At 44.7% G+C, this 20,058-nt stretch overlaps 2 protein-coding genes and 1 long non-coding RNA gene across 3 annotated transcripts; all 3 read left to right on the top strand.

The window, feature by feature from the left end:
- The first annotated feature begins 4,094 nt into the window (after nucleotides 1-4,094).
- On the top strand, nucleotides 4,095-4,735 carry LOC103638423 (uncharacterized). The gene is made up of 3 exons (XR_002265117.2): nucleotides 4,095-4,187; nucleotides 4,280-4,378; nucleotides 4,465-4,735. It is a non-coding gene; the product is annotated as an uncharacterized lncRNA (long non-coding RNA).
- Nucleotides 4,736-8,260: 3,525 nt separating this feature from the next.
- Nucleotides 8,261-15,649, top strand: LOC118473316 (uncharacterized). Its single transcript, XM_035962546.1, has 2 exons — nucleotides 8,261-9,600; nucleotides 10,138-15,649. Exon 1 carries the CDS (start codon nucleotides 8,439-8,441, stop codon nucleotides 9,024-9,026), a length of 588 nt encoding a protein of 195 aa, XP_035818439.1. The 5' UTR covers nucleotides 8,261-8,438; the 3' UTR covers nucleotides 9,027-9,600; nucleotides 10,138-15,649.
- A 108-nt stretch (nucleotides 15,650-15,757) lies between these two features.
- LOC100277293 (uncharacterized) lies at nucleotides 15,758-17,302 on the top strand. The gene has a single exon (NM_001364191.1). It carries the CDS (start codon nucleotides 16,075-16,077, stop codon nucleotides 16,660-16,662), a length of 588 nt encoding a protein of 195 aa, NP_001351120.1. The 5' UTR covers nucleotides 15,758-16,074; the 3' UTR covers nucleotides 16,663-17,302.
- The last annotated feature ends 2,756 nt before the right edge of the window (nucleotides 17,303-20,058 follow it).

The following is a 20,058-nucleotide window of genomic DNA, read 5'->3' as shown; positions in this document are numbered from 1 at the left end:
AAGGAATTTCCACCCTCATTTTTCGTTAGCATGATGCACTTGCCTATTCATTTAGCTACCGAAGCTTTAATTGGTGGACCCACCATGTATCGATGGATGTACCAATTTGAGAGATATATAAAACTTCTTAAATCTCTCATTCGCAACATGGCTCATCCAGAGGCCTCAATAGCAGAGGGTTATCTTGCATATGAATTTATAACATTGTGCTCGAGGTACTTAGATGATGTGCAGACAGTGCACAATCGTCCTGGACGAATCAATGATGAGTCTGATTATGGAAAGTTTTCTTTACCAATATTTTCTTGTGTGGGAAGATCACTTGGTGCTCGCAAGACTCGAGACCTTGAATTGCTTGAGTTAGAACAGGCTCATATATATGTTCTAAGGAATTGTGATGAGGTGCAACCATTTATTAGGTAATTCTTGCGGGTACCTTCAATTTTTACTTATGTAATATCAATTTCCTATTCTGATATTAGTACTATATATTTTGTATTACAGTGAGTATAGCAATGGCGAGGAAGTGTATTCATTGCCACAATATACATCCACCTGGGCCAAAAATTTCATTCCGTGGTTTAGGAATAAGGTATAAGTATTGTCAATTAACTCATATAGTGATATTTTCATATCTTATTGTTTTCTTCCTATAGCTGATTAAGTAATTTATGTGCCGTCTTTGCAGATACATAATTTGTATGACCATGATAAAAGTGAGCAAATGGAAGACCTTCTGTCCTTATCTAGGGGCCCTTTGCAAAACAGTACATGTTTTGCAGGTTATGATATGAATGGATTTAGATTTCGCATAGAGAGTCGTGACAAAAATCGGTGCACACAGAACAGCGGAGTTGTTGTTTTGGCAGAAGGAAGTACAATTAGTGAGAATGCAGAATATTATGGCATATTAACAGAGATAATAGAGCTTCAATTTCTTGGGGGAAGACGTGTGCCATTATTTCGTTGCAAGTGGGTTGACATATTCAATAAAAAAAGAGGGATAAAGAAGGATGTTTATGGACTTGTTAGTGTCAACTTTAAATGTCTACTTCGGACAAATGAGCCATTTGTATTAGCTAGCCAAGCTTCTCAAGTCTTTTTCGTCAAAGACAATCTGATCAAAGGTTGGCACTTGGTTGTCAAAATGCAGCCACGTGACACCTATAATGTACCTCCTGGAAATTCAGACGACGAAGATAATGAAGATGAGGATTATGATGACGAGGAAGATATAGCTGTTGATGATCCTCCAACTACATCATTTGGTGGAAAGAGGAAATAGTGATTGTAGAATATTAATCATTCCATAGGATACATAACCTGTCACCATTGATTTATAGTATTATGAGTGTGCTTATACCATTCTATGTGCTTATATTTTTTTTCCTGTATTAAACATAAATATTTTATGCTATTTCTATGCTATCTGTGTAGGCTGTAGTAATGCAGGGTAGGTATGGAAAAGTAACAGCCTCTGCGGCCCAGTCAAGCTTCATCAGCCCAGGATTGCTTCGTCAGCAACATGCGAGGAGGTCCTATCCAAACCCAATTACCAACATACTGGTCAACAATGAGAGTATTGCTAAAAAACCAGCGAGAAGGTACCATTCACAACCCAATACTACCACAACAATCAACAATGACAACTGTATTATGAAGGCAGCCATGAATCAACATAAGAAGAGGTCTTATAGAAATCCGAATACTGCAGCAAATGGTAATTGATATTGCATTCATGTATTCCTTTACAATAATTTTTTGCATGCCAATTTCAATTTACTAACAATCGAGGTATTGTAGATGACTTAGAAGATGAGCATTTCGATGAAGTATTGAAAAAAATGGCAGCAAAGGTCAATGGGACTGGGACCGGTAACAATATGTTTGATTCTGATAATGATAGTGAGAATTATTATAATGAAAGTGAGTCTGATTATGAACATGAAAGTGAATACAATTCTGAATATGAGAATGAGAACTCTGAAGGTGCTTCTGAAGATATATTATTCAAGAAAAAACATGCATCTTTTAAAGGAGATAGACAGTCGCATCGAGTCAGGCCACAAAAGAAGCTAAAATGTGAGTATTTCCTACATTCAGTACAACAGTAAAATGCTAGTATTTATTTCTTTTTAGTTTTATGAGGAGTTTTTCCACATGTCTTGCAGCCATGAACCATGAAGTTGACACCTTAACCAGATCTAATAATGAAGAGGAGAGGGAGAACTCTGAAGGTGCTTTTGAAGAAGAAAACACAAGAGAAAATATGGTATTCAAGAAAAAGCATGCATCGTTTAAAGGAGATAGACAGTCGCATCGAGTCAGGCCACGAAAGAAGCTGAAATGTGAGTATTTCCTACCTTCAGTACAACACTAAAATGCCTATATTTATTTCTTTTGAATATTATATAAATTCATTAATTCTGTAATGAGTTGTTTTAATCTAAATATATTCACATATAACTACACAATAATTTCCATCAAATTGTAAGCATCCTGATACAAAAGCAAGTGACACCTTAACCAGGCAACACAACAGCTAACCATGCTCTGCAGTCAACACAAGAAGTATCAGGCAACAACCAAGATAGGATGAAGTCCAAGCTTTTAACTTCAAAAAATACATCGTTCAAAATAGCATGCATCCAAGATAGCATGCATCGTTCAAAATAGCTAACCATGCTCTGCAGTCAACACAAGATAGCATGCATCGTTCAAAATAAGTCTCCATATGCAGGCAGCGAGAGGCTTCATCTCAGCCAGACTAAGCCATACGCAGGTGGCATGGAATCCACGTGAAGCTGACTCAGGCACAGATGCATACACACGTCGCGTTAAACATTGGAGTTTTTTACATTTAGGCATTGATATGATAGGACTATAGGAACTAATGAATTAGAGAAACATTGCTGAGAAAATAATCCAATTAGCTTCTTCTATGTGAAAAACAGTTTGCTGAATGGTACAGCTTAAACCATGCGGCCAGTGTACTAGCTATAACCACATGTTTATTTATTTCTTTTGAGTATTATGTGTTATTTCATATGTCTTGCAGCCATGAACCATGAAGTTGGTACCTTAAATGGAGCTGATAATGAAGAGAGGAGGGACACTTGCAGGCCACATATTCAGAACAATAATATGGACACCTTAACCAGATCTGATAATGAAGAGGAGAGGGACACTTGCAGGACACATATTCAGAATAATTATATGGATACCTACACAAGTGCTGATAATGAAGAGCGGAGGGACTCTTGCAGGGCACATATTCAGAATAATAATATGGATGCTGCAAAAACTGGTATGATACAAATATAATTTCACACGTTCTGCATTTTTTCTCTTTTTTGTATGGGACACAACTTATTGATAAAAGTATATATAAATGTTCCAGCTGATATAACTGAAGAGAAAAGGGGTCGTGGCAAAAACAAATGTAAGAATCTTGCTAAACTTAAACCAGGACAAAAGATTAAAGTGATGTTCTACAACAACCGTGCTCTTGGCACATCATTTGCACGACACATTGGTAGAATCGTCCGTGATCCTACTATTACCCCGGTGAGAGTGAAGAAATGGACAGACATTAGTGAGACATCTATGAAGCATATTTTTGCTGCAGTAAAGGTATACTTTCATTATATTGTTGTGTTATCTTTTATATATGGTATACTTTCATTATATTGTTGTGTTATCTTTTATATATGTATATATATTCTTTAAGATGGTACATTTATATGGGGCATCTGTTTAACAATTTTTTAGGACAAGTTTGAAAACAAAGACGAAAACATTAAAATTGATGTCTATGAAAATGATATCATGGAGCATGCTAGGGATCTATGGAACAATTGGCGTGGTGACTTGTGTCGGCATTATGTTAAGCCAGCAAAGAATATGCAACAAGCTATTAAGAACTGCCCTGAAGATTTTCCACAAGCTGACTGGGAGTGGTTGGTTAAAGAACATTTCTATAGTAAGGAGTTCATTGTAAGTGCTATACTGCTGCCCATTACTGTTCTTAATTGTTTACTGCTGAGATGGTGTTGTTAACATGTATAGTAATCTAATTATTCATTGCATTCTAGGCAAGGAGCAAGAGAAATTCAAAAAATAGATCTAACTTGACAATCCTCCATCACAGTGGCAGCAAACCATTTAGAAAAGTAATTTATGACAATGTAAGTATTTGACATTTTATCTAAACATGTTGATTAGTTTTCTTGTATATTACTTGTTAGTTTTGATTACATATATTCCATGCATATACTAGGGCGGAAAGGATAACAACCCTCCAAGTTTGGATGCCTTATTTTTCATGACTCACACAAAGGGTGGTAGTTTTCTAGATTCTGAATCCTCCAGCAAGCATGTGAGCTTATGAAGTCATATATATTTCTGTTTATTGGTGATATATCATAATACAAATCACTGAAATTAAGGTATCTTTGAATGCAGGCACAACTTGAGGAACAAATATCATTAGATCCTTCTCTTTCTAATGCAGAACTTATGGATAAGTGCTTCCCTTCAAAGAGACAGGATCACATTGTTGGATATGGTGGTGGCGTGAAAGCAAGACATCTTAGAAGTCCATGCATTAGTAAGGCTGAATTGATAGAAAGGTTGAAACAGTCCGAGGATGAGAAAAGAGCAATGCAAGAAGAAAATAGAGAGCTACGAGAAGAAAATAAAGCTACAAACAGTCGTATGAGTCGTATGGAACAGGAGTGGGAAGAACTAAAGAATAGATTAAGTAGTAGTTAGACAAAAAATCCTAGTGTGATCATTGCTGTAAAGATTTTTCAGATTTTATACTATATACATCTCATATGTAATAATCAGATTTGTTTTGGTTAATACAATTTATACTTGTTTCAAATGAGGTTCATATATGAGTTGTCAAGTGTTTGTTGGTGCATGCTGAAATGAAATTTTGTTTCCTGTCTTTGATATACTATTAATGTAATATGATTACAGATGCAGTTTTCAATACTATAAGTGGACGTTAATATTGACATGTTGTTGTTAATAGTCATGTCTGTTATAGCTAAAACCAAGGTTGTTGATGCCTCATATGTGGTCGCTAAAAGCTGCAAATTTGGTTGTTGATGCTTTTTATGCGGTCGTTAATACCCCATAACTAACGACCATTATATATCCGGTCGTTAATCGAATAACGACCGGAATCTACATGTGGTCGTTACTACAATTAACGACGGAACATTTAACGACCATCGACGACCACATTTTTGTGGTCGTTGTTTACTTTTGACGACCACATTTTGGCTATTAACAACCACATATCCTATCGTTAATACTCATTTCTCTTGTAGTGATGCGGGATGGCCATGAAATTTGCCAATCCCGGCCTCCCGATGATGGTGTTGTATCCGCAGTCGAAGTTCGCCACCTCGAACCTTAGGAACTCGGTTCTGTAGTTCTCCGGAGTTTCGAAGGTGACCGACATGTAGATGTGGCCCAGCGGGTATTCTCCTTCAGTCGGCACGATGCCGAAGAAAGGAGTGTCCGACTCGTGGAGCTCTTTGAGGTGAACTCCCAAGCCTTGGAGCGTCCGGGGGAAGGTGACGTTGATGCTGCTCCCCCGTCCACTAATACCTTCTTTACCCTGCTCTCTCGGATCACCGGATCGACGAGGAGCGGGTATTTGCCTGGGTGGTCGAAGTTGAGCCACTGATCTGCCCGGGTGAAGGTGATCGGGTGCTCAGACCATCGGTACGGGGCGAGAGGACCGGTAGCCGCCACTAGTATTTGACGGTCGTTGAGCTTTTGTTGTCTCTTGCTTTCCTGCGACCCGTGTCCGCCGAAAATGACGTTGACTTCTCTGTCAATGCTCGGGAAGGCTCCACCTCCTCCCTCCTCCTGCTGCTGGGGCTGTCGCGGTTCTCCTGGCCCTCCTCACGGCGGGGGAGGAGGTAGAGGTTGGAAAGGTCGACCGTACCCGACGGAATGCTTGAAATCCCTGCAATTCTGGAGGGTGTGGCGCATGTCCTTGTGGTACAGACGCTGGGCGTCGAGGATGTCGTCCAGCGTGCGTTTGCCTCCTCGAGGTCCTCCTCGGGCGTGAGAGGCAGGCGGTCCAGCGGCGTGGACCTCTTCACGAGGCCTCTTCTCCCACCGCTTGTCGGGTTGCTGGTTCGTGTCGCGTCGCGGTGCCGTTGGTGCAGGCTTCGCTCCCCCTATGGGGTCCTGAGCTCGTTCGTCGGCAGTGGTGTAGAGATAGGCTTCCCGGAACAGCTGCTCGGAGGTTGTCGGCACCTTCTGTAGTATGGTTCGGACGAAGGCCGAGTCATTGGAACCCCTGTAGAAGTCCTCGATCACTGCTGCCTCCGCTACCTCGGGGATACGATTTCTCATGGTCTGGAACCTTTTCAGGTACGACCGAAGAGTTTCGTCCCCTCGGTGCTTGATGGATTTGAGGTCCCACGGTTGCGCCGGTTTGTCGGAGAGAGACTGAAAGTTGGCGGTGAAGCGCCGACTGAAGTCGCTCCAGTCGTCGATGCAGTGTCGGGGTAGGTGTCGCAGCCATTGCAGCGTGTCTTGCCCGAGGACGATAGGCAAGTACGCGGTCATTACATCCTCGATTGCCCCAGCAGCTCGGGCAGCGGTGGTGTAGACGGCCAGCCAGCCTCCCGGATCCTACTTAGGTTCATATTTGTCGACGTTGGATACCTTGAAGTTAGGGGGGCCATGGAATGACCCTAAGGCGCGGAGTAAGTGTCGATACTCCACACGTGTCCTCCTGTCGTCGATGATGTTGTCTGTCCCGGGGAGGGGAGTGGTTGTCGTGGTGCCTCGACCATCCCCGGGTGGTGCCACCAGTTGAAGCCGTGCCCGACTCGGTCCTCGTGGCCTGACTCTGTGCTAGGATGTCGTGATCCTGGTCGTACTCTTCCCGGCGACGGATCTTGTTCTCATGTCGCCATTCGCACGAAGCGTTGATGGAGCTCCGTGCGTCCCACCGACTGTTGATGGCGTGTCGTAGATCGTTCGGCGGGTGAGCGAGGGGTGGAAGATGATTGGCTTCTTGAGTGAATAGCCGTCGGTAGCCCTCGGCGTCAGGAGTCCAGGGGAGGCCATCAGCTATCCGAGCCAATACTCCGCCGACTTCACTCGGCGTGTTCATGGCTCGGGCGAAGTCGGGGTTCAGGTTGCGCCCGAAGAGTGGATTTTCCCGACGTTGCCTTGTCTCCTGCTCGGCCTGTTCTTGAGCCCGTCGACGATCGCGTTGTCGGGAATTCCTTCTTTCCCTGAAGACACGTTCCTCCGGAGTTTCTGTAACACCCCAGGTGTTTATATTCCGCTCGACAACGAGTACAGATTTAAGCACGCAATATCAGTGGATAAAACGGATTTTAAATTTTAATCATCCTCGTTTATTGCGAATTCAATATCGCATCTGTTCCGTTTGTCGCGAGTGCGACATCATTTTTACTTCTATTATTTGGGCTCTTCCAAAAATTTTCGTGATGATCGGAACATCGTCATTCCGAAAATCGGTGCGTCCGATGATTATTTAAAATTCGTCGCTCGCGCGAATACGAATTCGGAAGCCCGACACACTCTGATGATTTTATTCTGAGCAGATTAATTTGAACTCGACAACTAAAGGTTGGGGGCAAAATAATTTGTATCGTGCGTTGTCTGAGAAAAATCGTGCGCGAGATTATAATCCAATTTATTCTTTAGCACGTTGTTTCGAAGACAAAATCGTGTATATGTTCGCAGATATTGTTTCGGCTAATTTCGGTCGAATCACGCGGAACAAATTATTAGTGCCGAAATCAGTTCATTTCGGTCTCTCGCTTCTCGCTCGGATCCAAATCTTCGGATATACGCAATTATTAAATAGTTTAATTCGCTAAATCCGGAGAATGAAATGTGTATTCGTGTAGCTTGCCGACCCGTGCACAGCGCTAAAAATCTGGATTTAAAAATATCCACGCTTTCCTTTTTTTTTAAAAAAGAAAAATCAAAACAAAAAAGGAAAAATCTTCACGGTGCTCTCTCTCCTTATCTAAACAGCACGGTACGCTGATTTTTCTCTCCTAGCGTCACCATTCTTATCTGTTCCAGCCGCAGCCTTGATTTTTCCTACCGTGTGTGCCTGTCTTCTCTCCTAGGATAAAAATCACGCTGCTCCATTCTCTGGTTTCTTCCAGCCGCTCACCGCCGGTGAGATCGCAGCCGTCGTTCTTATCTTCTTGCGCCGCTCCTCTGTTGCCGCTTAAGCACTGGATAAAATCCTGCGCACCGAGGTTCTTCCTCATGGCGCTCGGCCTCTTCCCAGCGCTACCGGCCATCCCTCTGCTCGCCCTCGCTCCTCTGTTGGCTCAGACCGCGCCCCCTTCTCGGCCCCATCTCCATGGCGTCCGGCCGGATCTCCAGTGCCACGCCGGCTTGGAGCTTCCATGGCCGCATCTCTTTTTCCCTGTGATTTCATGGCGTCCCTGCGTCGCATATTCCCTGAGCTCGTCGCCATGGCTGCACCCAGCTGCTCCTCCATGGCTCGTCTCTCCTTGGCACCCAGCCGAGCCCCTCCGCACGCCCAGATGCCTGCTCGCTGCCAGCTCGCCCTGCTCTCTGTTTTCTCTCTCTGCCGCGCCCGCTGTTGGTTCGCTCTGCTCGCGGCCAGAGCTCCACTGCGTCGCGCCCAAGCTTCTGGCGTCTTCCTCCCCTGCGCAGAGTCTCAGCCTGCTTGCCGAGCCCAGCCGCCCTTCCCTTTGATTCTCCCTCGCCCATGGTCGAGTTCGCCCCAGCGCCGTGCTCTGCGCGCGACCGTTTCCTGTTCCCTGCGCGCGTCGAGCTCTCGTGCCGAGTCCCTCTGTTGCGTGCCCAGCCTCAAGTTCCTGTGCGCGCGCTCCACTGTTCCCTGGGTGAGTTCCTCGCTGCCACAGTTGTCTGGTGTTTGGCCCGCGTCGATTCGCGTTCGCTCATATCGCCATCGTCGTGTTGTCGCTGGTGATAGCTTCGCGTGCGCGTCAAACTCCCGCGTCTAAGTCTTTTTCCTGCTCCCTTGTGTGCACTCTGCTTCCTCGCCGAGCTCGTCCCTGCGCGCCGAGGTCGCGCGCAGCTCTCCCAGCTCGCTCTGTCTGTGCGCCGCGCTCCCTTGTCGTGGTTTTCTGCTTCCTTGTCGCGCGCGCAGTGTTTCGTTGTCCCTCGTCGTGCCGAGTTCTCCTCTGCACGCAGTCGCGTCCTGTTTCCTGCTTGCCAGCGCGCCCTCTCGGCTCGCTCGGCCTTAATCCCTATCTCGTCGTCGATCTCGCCGTGACTTAGTTCGTCTGTCGTGCTAGTCGCTGTCCGATACTGTACCTATTAGCTCGGATCCTGCCCAGCTCGTCGTCGCGTCGTTTACCGTCGAGTCGTCAAACACGTCATCCCCTGCTCGATCCCCACCTCACCAGCTTACTCCAGACTTCAATCGAAGGTCGTCGTCGTTCGTGCATCCCCAAGAGATCCCAAGAATCGGGTGAAGACGAAGTTAACAACGCGATATTCCCCCAAGCGCTCGACAAATTGTCTCGATCGGGAAATCGCTACCGATCTCGCGGATTCGTGACAGCTGTTGAAACGGTAAGCTAATGAATTGTTTAGAATAGTTCGAACGTTAAATAAATTAATGTGTTAGTGCGATGCTCATTAGGTGCTCGATAAATTGCGTGAGTCACGAAACTCTCGTCGACTTCACAGTTCTTGCGATTATCGAGCCAGATTCAGCTATGGTGAATTATTTCGCTATTCCGGTCACTTAGCTGAATTAGTGGACCAAGTAGAATTTTGGTAGGCATGTGTGATGATAAAATATTTTAATCACTTATAAAGATGTAGTATAATTTATAAGGCAAGGGATTAGTTTAGAATTTAATTAATTAACTGATAAGTTGTGATTAAGTTAATTGTATTTCTTGTGTATATTTTGTTGTTCGTGATGTTTGCGTTAGGTTCGAGAAGCGTAATTATTACGCGTAGTTGTATATTGGTAACTAGTGTTTTCGTATAGAATAGTACAACGTCTCGCCGCTAGGTGTTTAATTCACTATCACGTAGCACAAGTTAGGTTTGTGATATTCCTGTCTATATGCATTCATGTGCATAATGCATTTCATTCAGGTACGTGAATTAACCACGTGATGCGGAAGACGAGCCAAGTTGACCCCAAGCGCGGGCTACTCCACATGATGGTGCTGATCGACGAACCTGCCTGATCAAGTGCTAGGACAAGGATGATCGTCAAGTGGTCGTCACCTAACAAACACTAACCTAGTGTTATTCCAGGCAAGCCCCGGTGCATGCAACCCCTTTCCTTGTGTTTTTAAATAATTTTCGCACACTTTAAGTCTAGTGAAATGTGCATTAGATTCATAGGAGTTGCTTGGAACCATTTGATGCATTGCTTTCCTTGATATCCATACCTTTATAGATACTTCTGTGAAGTATCAAAATATGATTTACAAAAATGCTTAGCCTTGCTTAGATCTTGTGGATAGAGGTTATCCTTAGCCTAGCTCGAGAAAGGATGGCTTCTACCTGCAAGAATATTTTCATTTAGAGCAATAGTGGGATCTTACTGCAAAGTTCCCTGTGATGCTCTTTCATCCTAAGGAACAGAAACAATCCTAAGGATGGAAATACTTAAATTGAGACTTGGGTTAGGAACAGGTGATGTTCTACCCAGGTTGATTAAGGATTGAATGCGTATGTAGGCGTGTTGATCGAGGACCCTTTAACTGGTCACATGCCTCGTCATGGGTAAGCCTTGCCTCGGGCAGACTAAGGCCAGAATAAGATAACACGAAATGGGCGTGGAGCGGTGGCGAGAGTAGCGTGTACCCTCCGTGGCAAGAGGCTGGACGGTGGTGTATCTGTGCTCTCGGTTTGCGTGAACCTGATCTGGTCTTAAGAACCCCGGTGGCATATGCAAGGGTTAAGTGCTACATATGTCGTGTGATTGGAGATCCTCAGCTGAGTATAATCGATTCGGATCGCCGTACCTTCGCGGTTATGAAGACTTGGTCACTTCCCTACAACCTAAGTCAGGATGTGAACATTATGGATAAAAAAATGATGTTGTATTGATGAGATGATGGAATTAGACTAGATGCAAACAGAGTCTATTAATATTTAATCTGGCGTTAAAATATTGAAAGTAAGGACTCACTTTAGTAAGCTATTTCTGCAAAAGTATCTAAGTTGATTCTTGCTAAAGCCTCTCCTTGACTCCTATTTATCCAGCATACCCTTGAGAGTCTTTTCCTTAGTCGGGTAAGACTTGCTGAGTAATTCCATACTCAGGGTTTTATTCCCTGTTGTTTTTCAGGATATAACTTTGTGCTGCTGTGATGGTGTTAAGTGCCGGTGGGCTCGGCCTTCTTATATAAGTATACCCAGTCTTTATCTTCTTACTGAGGATGGTCATTTGAGCTAGCATATATTTCAAACTTATACTTTTGTAATCACTCCGATAAAATAATATAAAATTTTTGTAACTTGTAAAATTTGGTAATAAGATTTCCGCTGCAAAATATTGATGTGTGTGATTTGTGTTACTTAATCCCGCGGTTCTGGTTGTAAGTGGTTTATTCGATGTCCTTGGGGCAATCGGACGGATCCTGTTAAGTTATTTAGTGCACATGCATAGCTGTCTGAGGTCTTTGAGACAAGGACAGGTGCATGTGGGCCCAATAACTTGGGAGGTTCTGCCACAGCTGGTATCAGAGCAGGATTAAGTATGTACGGTCACATACGTACTTTCAAAACAAAAGTTTTGGTTTTAAAAAACCTATTTTCATCTAAACACATTGTTTGGTTTTGAAAACAGCTTTGAAAAACTATAATGCTAGCGACATCCTCTGTTAAGCCCTAAATTAAGGACTATCAGGTGGCTTATTCAAAACACTAACCCACAACCGGGTGGATATTGCATACATGTGTATTGTTATTTTTGAGGCCATTCAGTATTGAATGGATCGACGCTCAGGTAAGGTGAGATGTGAGAGCATGACCGAACAATCGTCGGTCTAGGGAAGAGTGTAAAAAAGCGCTTGATTATATACATGTTCCACATATGTATATATGAAGGCTGCGATGTGGAGTAATTACTTTTCCGGGAATTCAGTACCCCATGGATGTATGGGTATACAGACATGGGAATACTGAGAATTGTAATGTACCTGTAACGACGCACCTACACTCAGGTAAGAAGGTAAGTTACCATAATGAGTTGCCCTATGGTTAAAGTGTGGCAACGGCGCCTATGCGTGGCTCGACGCTTAATGATGAGCTGGCCTCCATATAGTAATATATGGAGTATAAACTGTGATAAACTATCATGTGTGAATTGCATCATGGGAAAATGGGCTGTAATGGAATTTTCTGCAGGTACACTAACCCCGAAAACGTATGTGTAGCTGACGACTAGCAAAATATCGTGAGAGTCGTAAGAATGCCACCGATATAGAACGTTATTGCCACATTATGTTGGCAAAATCAGTGAGGACGAATAGGACGAGCATGCATCCTGATTGTTGCATCATGTTTGTCACCTATACACCCAAGATGCTTTTCTCATCTTTATTCCAGTAACCATTGATTGTAGATAATATGGTGTAATGCTGAATTATGAACTTCGATGAAATAGGTGTCCTCCATTCTTTAGGTAACCTATTCAGGTCTTATATGGTGTTTGCCCTTGTGCTTGATGTGTCGATAGAAGGTTAGTGACTTGTTTGCCTAAACCCAAAACTAGGCCATGTTCTTAGTTGGTGAACCATGACCCAAAGTTGATTTTTCTGTTACCCCTCCTTGACCCAAACTTATACAAATAAATGCTTAGATAATTTCTTCATTGGACAAAAAGGGTACTTAAGCTTAAAATAAGAATCTCGAGTCATGTTTCCTTCTAAAACCATTCCCTTGTTCATCTGTGCAAGCTGATGTCTCTATTCCAGTTTGCCTGTTCTTGAAGATCGCAATGTTGTTTCATCAACCTAGCCTAGGAAAGACATGTCCGATCATTTTCTTAAGTTCGATGCCTTTGGTTTCCTCATATCTATCAAAGGCATAGCAACTTAATCCTATGATTGTTTTCCCTCCATATCTAATCAGATAATAATCCTTGACCTTGTAATATCTGCGATGGGCATAGAAATATGTTTGGGGCTGAATTAACAGTCTCCCATCGTACTCCTTTCATCAAGTTTAGGTTATGGCCATGTCTTATTCATTTCATCGGGCCATGATCTATTTGGCTCTCTATTTGTAATCATTCTTACAGGTGGAGTATCCCTTTGTATATTGTCACCCTTGCCCAATCTATTGGTGTGGCGCGAGATTTCTTATTGGTTACGTCTGGTAATGGTGTTATGACTAAAGCCGATGATGCCACGACGAAACCGAGGGCCTCCTGTGAATGTACACACATGGTTGCGCTACTTGGCACGCGCTGGTATCACAGTTAGTAGTCATAATCCATTATGAGACTATATCAATGTGTTTTCTTGGCACAATCTGTTTTTGCTACGTGAGATTCATTATTGGTGTCGGTTCGGTGATGGTGTCATGATTAAGAACGTATGGTGCCGCAGCGAAACTGAGAGCCCCTTGTGAATGTACACGCAAGGTTATGCTGCTTGGCGCATGCTGGTATCAAGGTCCCTAGTCATGATCCATTGTGGAACTACACTGATGTGTTATCTTCCGTGGACCTTCCCTTGAAACAAATTCTATGTTGTTTGTGAAGTGATCAAGCAACATCTGTCATCTCCATTGGATCAAAAGGGCATACCACTTTCATGTGTGGTCTTATTTCTTTTGATCCTGGTAGTGACTACTCATACAAGTTCCCTTTACGTCTTGTGGGTAAAGCTGAAGCCTTGGAGCTTTTTATTGTTGAAAAACAACTGATTAGCTCTCAAAATAAAGATTTGGCTTTCCCTGCTGCTGTGATGCAGGAGTTTGTTCATTCGCTCCCTTATTTAATCCATGTATTCCCTAACCAAGTGGATAATTCATCTCGCATGAAGAAATGGATGAACAACATGACCAAATGGATTTCTACCCAAATGCATGACCTTTTGCTAGCGAATGTGAGCTCTCGACCGTTGGCTTACCGATGGTACTGAGAGGACTTGCTCAATGTCGAAAGTAGTTCAACAAGTTGGTTTTACTAACTTGTAACCGCCTTGTGATCAAAGGTTGAGTTTAGAGATCGCTTTATCGAGTTGTCTGAACTCACTTTGGGTCAACCCATCCTAAGGAAGTACTTACAAGAATTAAGATTAAGTCGGCCAGTAACTGCCTAATTATCGCTCTAGTCATGCCTCGATCGCCTCACGTGTACTTTTCCAGCGTGTGTGATCATGTCGAGCCATGCCTAGTGCTTGATAAAATGGTATGGTTGCGAAGACAACATCAACGAATCTTTCCATTGGTATTTTTTTTGAGTCTCTATCATTTTCTTGGACTTGGATTCTCTGGCTAACACGAGTTAACTGTGATGTTATTCAACATCCACACTCGTCTCATGTATTATGAACTTACCATGACCACTTGTTGGTAAACCTCTTTCTATGTGTTTTACCCAAGATGGTGCATCTGATTCTGTTTGGGTAAAATTGCGTATTTACCGCTCGCTCAACAGACTCAGATAGTACAGTGTCATCAGAAAAAGCAAACTGCACACATGAAACCTTATGTGTTCCTCTGGTAGATATCGTCTCTATTGGTGGATATTTCTAAATTAGCTTAAGGCGACATATGATATGTCCACTGGAGAGACCCCATCCTGAGACACTCGCCTTTGCTTGGACCGCCTTATGATTATCGCTGATATGGGCATGGGTTACATGCTTCTCTACTCTTAAGAGTCTTTCGCTCTGAATCTCGGGACGAGATTCTTTTAAGGGGGGAGGGCTGTAACACCCAGGTGTTTATATTCCGCTCGACAACGAGTACGGATTTAAGCACGCAATATCAGTGGATAAAACAGATTTTAAATTTTAATCATCCTCGTTTATTGCGAATTCAATATCGCATCTGTTCCATTTGTCGCGAGTGCGACATCATTTTTACTTCTATTATTTGGGCTCTTCCAAAAATTTTCGTGATGATCGGAACATCGTCATTCCGAAAATCGGTGCGTCCGATGATTATTTAAAATTCGTCGCTCGCGCGAATACGAATTCGGAAGCCCGACACACTCTGATGATTTTATTCTGAGCAGATTAATTTGAACTCGACAACTAAAGGTTGGGGGCAAAATAATTTGTATCGTGCGTTGTCTGAGAAAAATCGTGCGCGAGGTTATAATCCAATTTATTCTTTAGCACGTTGTTTCGAAGACAAAATCGTGTATATGTTCGCAGATATTGTTTCGGCTAATTTCGGTCGAATCACGCGGAACAAATTATTAGTGCCGAAATCAGTTCATTTCGGTCTCTCGCTTCTCGCTCGGATCCAAATCTTCGGATATACGCAATTATTAAATAGTTTAATTCGCTAAATCCGGAGAATGAAATGTGTATTCGTGTAGCTTGCCGACCCGTGCACAGCGCTAAAAATCTGGATTTAAAAATATCCACGCTTTCCTTTTTTTTTAAAAAAAGAAAAATCAAAACAAAAAAAGGAAAAATCTTCACGGTGCTCTCTCTCCTTATCTAAACAGCACGGTACGCTGATTTTTCTCTCCTAGCGTCACCATTCTTATCTGTTCCAGCCGCAGCCTTGATTTTTCCTACCGTGTGTGCCTGTCTTCTCTCCTAGGATAAAAATCACGCTGCTCCATTCTCTGGTTTCTTCCAGCCGCTCACCGCCGGTGAGATCGCAGCCGTCGTTCTTATCTTCTTGCGCCGCTCCTCTGTTGCCGCTTAAGCACTGGATAAAATCCTGCGCACCGAGGTTCTTCCTCATGGCGCTCGGCCTCTTCCCAGCGCTACCGGCCATCCCTCTGCTCGCCCTCGCTCCTCTGTTGGCTCAGACCGCACCCCCTTCTCGGCCCCATCTCCATGGCGTCCGGCCGGATCTCCAGTGCCGCGCCGGCTTGGAGCTTCCATGGCCGCATCTCTTTTTCCCTGTGATTTCATGGCGTCCCTGCGTCGCATATTCCCTGAGCTCGTCGCCATGGCTGCACCCAGCTGCTCCTCCATGGCTCGTCTCTCCTTGGCACCCAGCCGAGCCCCTCCGCACGCCCAGATGCCTGCTCGCTGCCAGCTCGCCCTGCTCTCTGTTTTCTCTCTCTGCCGCGCCCGCTGTTGGTTCGCTCTGCTCGCGGCCAGAGCTCCACTGCGTCGCGCCCAAGCTTCTGGCGTCTTCCTCCCCTGCGCAGAGTCTCAGCCTGCTTGTCGAGCCCAGCCGCCCTTCCCTTTGATTCTCCCTCGCCCATGGTCGAGTTCGCCCCAGCGCCGTGCTCTGCGCGCGACCGTTTCCTGTTCCCTGCGCGCGTCGAGCTCTCGTGCCGAGTCCCTCTGTTGCGTGCCCAGCCTCAAGTTCCTGTGCGCGCGCTCCACTGTTCCCTGGGTGAGTTCCTCGCTGCCACAGTTGTCTGGTGTTTGGCCCGCGTCGATTCGCGTTCGCTCATATCGCCATCGTCGTGTTGTCGCTGGTGATAGCTTCGCGTGCGCGTCAAACTCCCGCGTCTAAGTCTTTTTCCTGCTCCCTTGTGCGCACTCTGCTTCCTCGCCGAGCTCGTCCCTGCGCGCCGAGGTCGCGCGCAGCTCTCCCAGCTCGCTCTGTCTGCGGGCCGTGCTCCCTTATCGTGGTTTTCTGCTTCCTTGTGATGCGCGCAGTGTTTCGTTGTCCCTCGTCGTGCCGAGTTCTCCTCTGCACGCAGTCGCGTCCTGTTTCCTGCTTGCCAGCGCGCCCTCTCGGCTCGCTCGGCCTTAATCCCTATCTCGTCGTCGATCTCGCTGTGACTTAGTTCGTCTGTCGTGCTAGTCGCTATCCGATACTGTACCTATTAGCTCGGATCCTGCCCAGCTCGTCGTCGCGTCGTTTACCGTCGAGTCGTCAAACACGTCATCCCCTGCTCGAACCCCACCTCACCAGCTTACTCTAGACTTCAATCGAAGGTCGTCGTCGTTCGTGCATCCCCAAGAGATCCCAAGAATCGGGTGAAGACGAAGTTAACAGCGCGATATTCCCCCAAGCGCTCGACAAATTGTCTGGATCGGAAAATCGCTACTGATCTCGCGGATTCGTGAAAGCTGTTGAAATGGTAAGCTAATGAATTGTTTAGAATAGTTTGAACGTTAAATAAATTAATGTGTTATTGCGATGCTCATTAGGTGCTCGATAAATTGCGTGAGTCACGAAACTCTCGTCGACTTCACAGTTCTTGCGATTATCGAGCCAGATTCAGCTATGGTGAATTATTTCGCTATTCCGGTCACTTAGCTGAATTAGTGGACCAAGTAGAATTTTGGTAGGCATGTGTGATGATAAAATATTTTAATCACTTATAAAGATGTAGTATAATTTATAAGGCAAGAGATTAGTTTAGAATTTAATTAATTAACTGATAAGTTGTGATTAAGTTAATTGTATTTCTTGTGTATATTTTGTTGTTCGTGATGTTTGCGTTAGGTTCGAGAAGCGTAATTATTACGCGTAGTTGTATATTGGTAACTAGTGTTTTCGTATAGAATAGTACAACGTCTCGCCGCTAGGTGTTTAATTCACTATCGCGTAGCACAAGTTAGGTTTGTGATATTCCTGTCTATATGCATTCATGTGCATAATGCATTTCATTCAGGTACGTGAATTAACCACGTGATGCGGAAGACGAGCCAAGTTGACCCCAAGCGCGGGCTACTCCACATGATGGTGCTGATCGACGAACCTGCCTGATCAAGTGCTAGGACAAGGATGATCGTCAAGTGGTCGTCACCTAACAAACACTAACCTAGTGTTATTCCAGGCAAGCCCCGGTGCATGCAACCCCTTTCCTTGTGTTTTTAAATAATTTTCGCACACTTTAAGTCTAGTGAAATGTGCATTAGGTTCATAGGAGTTGCTTGGAACCCTTTGATGCATTGCTTTCCTTGATATCCATACCTTTATAGATACTTCTGTGAAGTATCAAAATATGATTTACAAAAATGCTTAGCCTTGCTTAGATCTTGTGGATAGAGGTTATCTTAGCCTAGCTCGAGAAAGGATGGCTTCTACCTGCAAGAATATTTTCATTTGGAGCAATAGTGGGATCTTACTGCAAAGTTCCCTGTGATGCTCTTTCATCCTAAGGAACAGAAACAATCCTAAGGATAGAAATACTTAAATTGAGACTTGGGTTAGGAACAGGTGATGTTCTACCCAGGTTGATTAAGGATTGAATGCGTATGTAGGCGTGCTGATCGAGGACCCTTTAACTGGTCACATGCCTCGTCATGGGTAAGCCTTGCCTCGGGCAGACTAAGGCCAGAATAAGATAACACGAAATGGGCGTGGAGCGGTGGCGAGAGTAGCGTGTACCCTCCGTGGCAAGAGGCTGGACGGTGGTGTATATGTGCTCTCAGTTTGCGTGAACCTGATCTGGTCTTAAGAACCCCGGTGGCGGGTTGACATATGCAAGGGTTAAGTGCTACATATGTCGTGTGATTGGAGATCCTCAGCTGAGTATAATCGATTCGGATCGCCGTACCTTCGCGGTTATGAAGACTTGGTCACTTCCCTACAACCTAAGTCAGGATGTGAACATTATGGATAAAAAAATGATGTTGTATTGATGAGATGATGGAATTAGACTAGATGCAAACAGAGTCTATTAATATTTAATCTGGCGTTAAAATATTGAAAGTAAGGACTCACTTTAGTAAGCTATTTCTGCAAAAGTATCTAAGTTGATTCTTGCTAAAGCCTCTCCTTGACTCCTATTTATCCAGCATACCCTTGAGAGACTTTTCCTTAGTCGGGTAAGACTTGCTGAGTAATTCCATACTCAGGGTTTTATTCCCTGTTGTTTTTCAGGATATAACTTTGTGCTGCTGTGATGGTGTTAAGTGCCGGTGGGCTCGGCCTTCTTATATAAGTATACCCAGTCTTTATCTTCTTACTGAGGATGGTCATTTGAGCTAGCATATATTTCAAACTTATACTTTTGTAATCACTCCGATAAAATAATATAAAATTTTTGTAACTTGTAAAATTTGGTAATAAGATTTCCGCTGCAAAATATTGATGTGTGTGATTTGTGTTACTTAATCCCGCGGTTCTGGTTGTAAGTGGTTTATCCGATGTCCTTGGGGCAATCGAACGGATCCTGTTAAGTTATTTAGTGCACATGCATAGCTGTCTGAGGTCTTTGAGACAAGGATAGGTGCATGTGGGCCCAATAACTTGGGAGGTTCTGCCACAGCTTCCCCCATCTCCGAGACCTCGTATCGCGATACAGGTTGCGCCGGGTCCCGCTCTCCGGCCTCGTGATGTCGCCGGATATTTCAGCGTCGGTTCCTTCGTTGGCGGGATTCCCGCTGAGGAGGTTCCTCTCCGGGTGCGGTCAGCTCGTCGTCGGAGATGGGGGGCGATTCCACTCTCCCGATGAAGAGGACTTCGGGGTAGAATGGAGCAGCTGCCACAGCGATCTTCTTTTTGTTCTCCTTTGAGGACGGAGGCACAGGAAGATCAGCTTGATGATCCTTTGCTTCCTTTTTCCTTGTGATCTATGTCCATTCCTCCGTCAGAGAGGTGGACAGCGGAGTTCTCCAGGCTGAAGGACCCTCGGCTCCTAGCTTGCTGAATATGATCTTTTTTCGGAGCACTGGAGGCTGCTCTTTTTCTTGCTTTGCTCCGATTTTCTCGGAGATCTTTGAGGAAAAAAATTTCCCCGGCGGATCCGCAATGCGATGCAGAGTTCCCTCCTCATCCGCTACAGATGAGATAGTTCCGAAGTAGAACATGGATCCAGGGCGGAGGATGATCTTGTGCTGGAAGGTGACGACCATTGAGCTAGCTTGGATCGATGACACACCCCCTACCTGGCGCGCCAGCTGTCGGTGTTTTGGGTCTGACCGCGCACCAGGGGTTACCCCGCAAGGTGCT

The sequence above is a fragment of the Zea mays genome, chromosome 9 (genome assembly GCF_902167145.1).
Source record: "Zea mays cultivar B73 chromosome 9, Zm-B73-REFERENCE-NAM-5.0, whole genome shotgun sequence".
Classification (NCBI taxonomy): domain Eukaryota; kingdom Viridiplantae; phylum Streptophyta; class Magnoliopsida; order Poales; family Poaceae; genus Zea; species Zea mays.
The sequence above is the reverse complement of the archived record's forward strand: the minus strand, read 5'-3'. Positions and strand labels throughout refer to the sequence as shown.

Coding starts and splice junctions, on each gene's coding strand:
- LOC118473316 (XM_035962546.1), top strand. CDS start 8,439: ATGGCCGCATCTCTTTTTCCCTGTGATTTCATGGCGTCCCTGCGTCGC.
- LOC100277293 (NM_001364191.1), top strand. CDS start 16,075: ATGGCCGCATCTCTTTTTCCCTGTGATTTCATGGCGTCCCTGCGTCGC.